This window comes from Temnothorax longispinosus, chromosome 5 (genome assembly GCF_030848805.1).
Source record: "Temnothorax longispinosus isolate EJ_2023e chromosome 5, Tlon_JGU_v1, whole genome shotgun sequence".
In the NCBI taxonomy this organism is placed as follows: Eukaryota; Metazoa; Arthropoda; class Insecta; order Hymenoptera; family Formicidae; genus Temnothorax; species Temnothorax longispinosus.
The window spans coordinates 12,761,727-12,766,687 of record NC_092362.1 but is presented as its reverse complement, the minus strand read 5'-3'; the positions used below and the strand labels follow the sequence as shown (position 1 = coordinate 12,766,687).

The window sequence follows — 4,961 nt, the reverse complement described above, 5'->3', positions numbered from 1 at the left end:
AAATATAATCAGGGACGACTTGAAATGTGGTGAGATGAGCAGGGAACACAACAATCTTGATCTTTATACACTCTGAATACTGTCTTTATTATATATAAGTATATCACACTTTGTAACTTAAACCGTAACCGACACGTCTGAACACGACGGTGATCGAGGCTCTTGTGAGCACCACTGATGCCCGCACGCACGCGTGGCGCGCCGAGTCGCGCCGCCAACCGGGGACTGCCCTCTAGAAGGGCGGGAACTTATTGCTCGTTCAAAGTCTTCTCCCAACACTCCCTCCTTTTGGGCGAGCGATCCACGGGTCCTCTCTAAGTTTCCTCTTTATCTGAAACACAACAAGAATTAGTTATCGACTAAAATTAATCTCTAACTTTGTCTAAACTCTATATTCATTATTTTATCTCTCGGATACACAAATGCTTCTAGAGATAAAGGTTTTGTCATAATGTCTGCCAAATTCTCTTTGGTCTTTATCCATTCGACTTTTACCTTCCCTTAATCAACACACTACTTGATAAAATCTCCATGAGTGTCATCCATATGTTTTCTGTTTCTAGTTTCTTCTTTTTCTTCTAAGTCTTTCTTTATTTCTTCTAAGTCGTCATCAAACATTTTAAGTTTGTGACTTCTATCCATCTTAGTGCAGTTTCTTGCTGCTCTGTTGTCATGACTCTATAAATTTTCTCGTGCTTGGATACCAGAGTATATAGTATATATCCAGTGTCAGTATATCCCACCAACACACCAATAGCTGTCTTGTCGAATTTCGACGTAGGCTTTGGTACTCTTGCATATCCAATGCATCCGAATTTCTTTATTTGTTCAAAATGACAACTTGTTTCTGATGAAAACTTCTTCAACGGGATCTCATACTCTAAAGTCTTATGTGGAGATCTGTTGTACGCATGCACAGCAGCGTCAACTGCCAACTCCCACATACTCTTTAGTAATCCCGAGTCGAGCATATATGTTCTTACTTTCTCTTTCAACGTTCTGTTGAACCTTTCTGCAACTTCCTTGTCTTGATCTGACTTTGCATAGCATAGCTTTTCTTCTTTTCCTAGTAGATTTCTGGCGGATATAAGATATTTTTCTAGAGCCTCTCCCGATTCATCTTTTGTCTTCAGAGAGTAGGCTTTTGCTAATCTAGAATAGTCATCTATAAAAGTGATTATTAACCTCTTTTGTCCTGGATAGGATGTAGGTTTTATTGGACCTATGATGTCCGTATGTATTACCTGTAGTGGTCTCTGTACTCTATTTCTGTTTTCTTTAAACGGCAGTTTTGCCATCTTTGCCATTATACATACTTCACACTCTAATATGGAGTTATCAAACTTTACATTCTCTAATCTCTTTTCTACTTTTTGTAATTGTTTTAGATAGTTTAACGATGCATGACCTAATCTAACATGCCATAACATCACCTCATTTATTTTCTCTAGTTTCTTTACTTTTTCAATTACTGAGCTTTCACACATTTCTTCTATATTCTCTATTGTCTGTATATCTTCTAACTTAATGACTTGCTCGAGTTCAGCATTATTGTGTTCTATATTTTCATTTTCGTTCACATTTGTGAGCTCTCCTTCATTCTCCCTCCCAATCGCAGAGCCAACATTATCCCTCTCATCTAACTCTTCCTCCGAAATTGATAATTCATTGGTCTGAATGTTTGCTTGCGATTGTTCAGGAAGCTCACTATGTGGAACAATTTCTGCTCTACATCTGTAAATTCCTTTAAAAACTATTTTATTTGTCAGTTTATTGTAAACTTTAAACACTTTATCATCTAAATAAATACTGAACCCTGCATCAGCCAACTTTCTTAGATATAGTAAATTTTTGGATACTTTCTTTGCTGCAATTACATTTGTTAATTTAATGACTCTCTTTTCTTTTTCATTTGTTATTAGCGTAAGATTTTCTTTACCATCTATTGAAATGTTTGCAAGCTCATTTTTATTCGCGCATTTAATAACTCTATCTTTACATTTTTCAAACTTTGACAGAATAAAATTCTTATTCACAGTATGATCCGTAGCACCCGAATCTGCAGTAAAATTGACTACCTCTTTTGAACTATCTCTATCTTCTATTAATTTAACCATGCATTATTTACCTTCTTCTGATTCTCCTTCATTTGCTGTTTTCGTTGATATAGGTTTCTCAGCTGGTTGTATCTTGGTTATTTTCCCTTTGTTATCTACTCTTTTTGTGCCTTTTTGCACAAATCTACCCTTTTTCTTTATGTTTTTATTAACAGTTTTATTTAAATACCTTTTTCCTCTAGCTCTGTTCGCCTGGGCTTCGGCACTCGGACAATTATCACCCTTGTGACCTCGTACTTCCTGGCAGTAGTAACAAAACCAGGCACCAAATTCTATTAGTGGACAGTCCTTTGCCATATGACCCATTCGGTTGCATCTGTAGCATTTCACTTGTTTCATGTTCTCTTCTGCAGCAGCCCTCTGTACCCTGACTTCGGGTTTCTCTAATTTTTCTCTATTCTCGTTTTTAGTCTCTGCTTCTAACTGCATCATAAAAGACTTTATTTCATCTATGTTCATTTCTTTAAGATTAGTTTGTCTTCTAATTAAATCTACATTCCTCAGCTCTGGTACATTAATTGACACAGCCTGATAAAGTGCAGATCTAATCTCTTGTTCTGCGAGGGGTACCGCATCTTCACATGATTCATATTCTCTAATTATTGAATCGAAGCGTTCACAAAAATCACTTACTTTTTCGTCTTTTCTCATTTTAATTTGATAGAGTTTAGCTCGTACCGATGCATGAGTAACGTTTACTTCACTCTTTTTATATCCTCTCAATTTCTTCAAAATTTCTTTCGGATCTTTTTCATGTAGAATCCTTTTATGATAGTTTTCATCTAAATGATTGATTATTATATCTCTAACTAGACTTTTTCTCTTAGCAACTTTTAGTTCGGAGAGATTTTCTGGACTTTCAATGTTTGAATCTATTACATCTAACAACTCGTTATTCATTAACTCAGATTTTAAATAATCCATCCAAAGATCAAAGTTGGATTTTTGCGTCAGCTTATATTCTCTTCTAATATGCAACCTTTGACTGTTCAATTCCAATTCTATAGCTCTTTTCATTGTCTCTAAACTCCTATCTTTTTCGGCTGAACAGACTGTTATTTCATTTAATTTTCTCTTTTTAGACTCTACCTCTAGTTCTTTAACCGTTTGTTTACTGTTTTCTACTGAACTTTGGGTATCTTTATTGCTTACCTCTAAACGTCTAAGTTTAACTTTTTCTTTCTCTAAGTTTAAACGGGAGACTTCCACCATATTCTCCATCATCTCGGTGGCCTTCGTCATTACTTTATCCAGCATCTGCATCGAATTGTCCATTTTTGCGACCATTTTTTCTTGCTTTTCATATAATATTTTGGTTCCAATTGGCAGTACTGGACGGTTCTCTTCCCATGCTTTGGTCACATCTATATTCTCTCTGACTTTAGGCAAGTTCTTTTTCGGGATTGCACCTCTTCTTTCCATCTCCTTTTTATCTTTTGCTTCTATACGGAATTTTGAAATTACTATTTTTATTTTCTCTGAATGTATATATATATTATTTTTCTGGACTACTTTATTTTCAAAAAAATACTCTCTTACCTCTATCTTTTCTTACTGTCTCCTCGTTTTTATCTTTTGCTTCTCTATCTATTACCGTGATGAAGCTGCTATCGCTGTCGTAGTCGACCAGCGCATCTTGGCCTTCTTCTTCCATCTATATCGGGATTTAAATATCAATTGAACATTAGCATTCCTCTTTTGACAAGATAAACCAACATTCGTATTGACAAATAATAATTTACAATTTCTATCACTAGATCTCTTTCAGCGATAAAAATTTAATGCTTATGAGGCTATATAGAACGCACTGCAATTCACAATAACCCCAAAGCGAGAAAACCACGCGCCTCTGCAGGGCTATCCGCACGCGCACACCACTGTCCGTTGCGATCCCCAGCACTGCTGAAAAGATCTATGGGAGCTCGGGTTGATCACGCACACGCACGGGGCCCATACAAATTTACGCGGCTTCCCTAAACAGTAATCAAGCTACACCGCACAGCAAGTCATGCTCAATTACCGACCCGATACATATCGATTTTAAAAAAAATAAACTCATATAGAGTCATATAGAGTTTTTATACATACGCATACATTTACATGTATCGCAATCTAGCCATCTAGCATACGCATACATTTACATGTATCGTAATCTAGCCATCTAGCATCGATGCCATGTTGTTAGTCGAAATCGATTATGTGTTTGTGCGCGCCCAGCAACAAGTTCTGCGCGCCAAAAACAATGACTCTCGCCGTCTACGATCGGACTTCCGCGCGCCAAAAATTCCGCGCGCCAAAAGAAATGACTCTCGCCGTTCACGATCGGACTTGCACGCGCACGTCGCCGACTTGCTACCAAGCGGCATTTTTCTATCTCTTTTTCCTTCATTATTCTCTACTTCTTTATTACACTTTACACATCTATTCTCTAATTCTCTTATTACCATTATTACCTCTATTTCTATTTCTCGAGAAAAATGGCAAAAACATCTATCTCCTTGTAACAGTATTTATCGAACGAACATTCTTATTAACTGAGAATTCTCTCGTTTTGCTCGTCAGCAACGAGGAATATTATTTACTTACCCTCTAATCTTCTAGATGCTTCTATCTCTTTCTATGCCCTTCGCCGGCGTCTCACACACTTCGTATATACACTTTCGTGCTATGCTCCTCACGCAGGGGAATCGTGCCCTGGGCCCATAACCTATTGGAAATATAATCAGGGACGACTTGAAATGTGGTGAGATGAGCAGGGAACACAACAATCTTGATCTTTATACACTCTGAATACTGTCTTTATTATATATAAGTATATCACACTCTGTAACTTAAACCGTAACC

At 37.0% G+C, this 4,961-nt stretch overlaps 1 protein-coding gene across 2 annotated transcripts; it reads right to left on the bottom strand.

Annotated features, from left to right (window-relative positions):
• On the bottom strand, nucleotides 1–4,149 carry LOC139813149 (uncharacterized). 2 transcript variants are annotated; one of them, XM_071778501.1, is made up of 4 exons: nucleotides 3,657–4,149; nucleotides 3,270–3,559; nucleotides 2,287–2,540; nucleotides 1–331 (listed from the first exon to the last, which is right to left on the bottom strand). In XM_071778501.1, exons 1-4 carry the CDS (start codon nucleotides 3,769–3,771, stop codon nucleotides 328–330), a joined length of 663 nt encoding a protein of 220 aa, XP_071634602.1. In that variant the 5' UTR covers nucleotides 3,772–4,149; the 3' UTR covers nucleotides 1–327. The 2 variants fall into 2 exon arrangements, with proteins under 2 accessions (XP_071634602.1, XP_071634601.1); XM_071778500.1 differs by having other exon boundaries at nucleotides 2,287–3,559.
• Nucleotides 4,150–4,961: the final 812 nt, after the last annotated feature.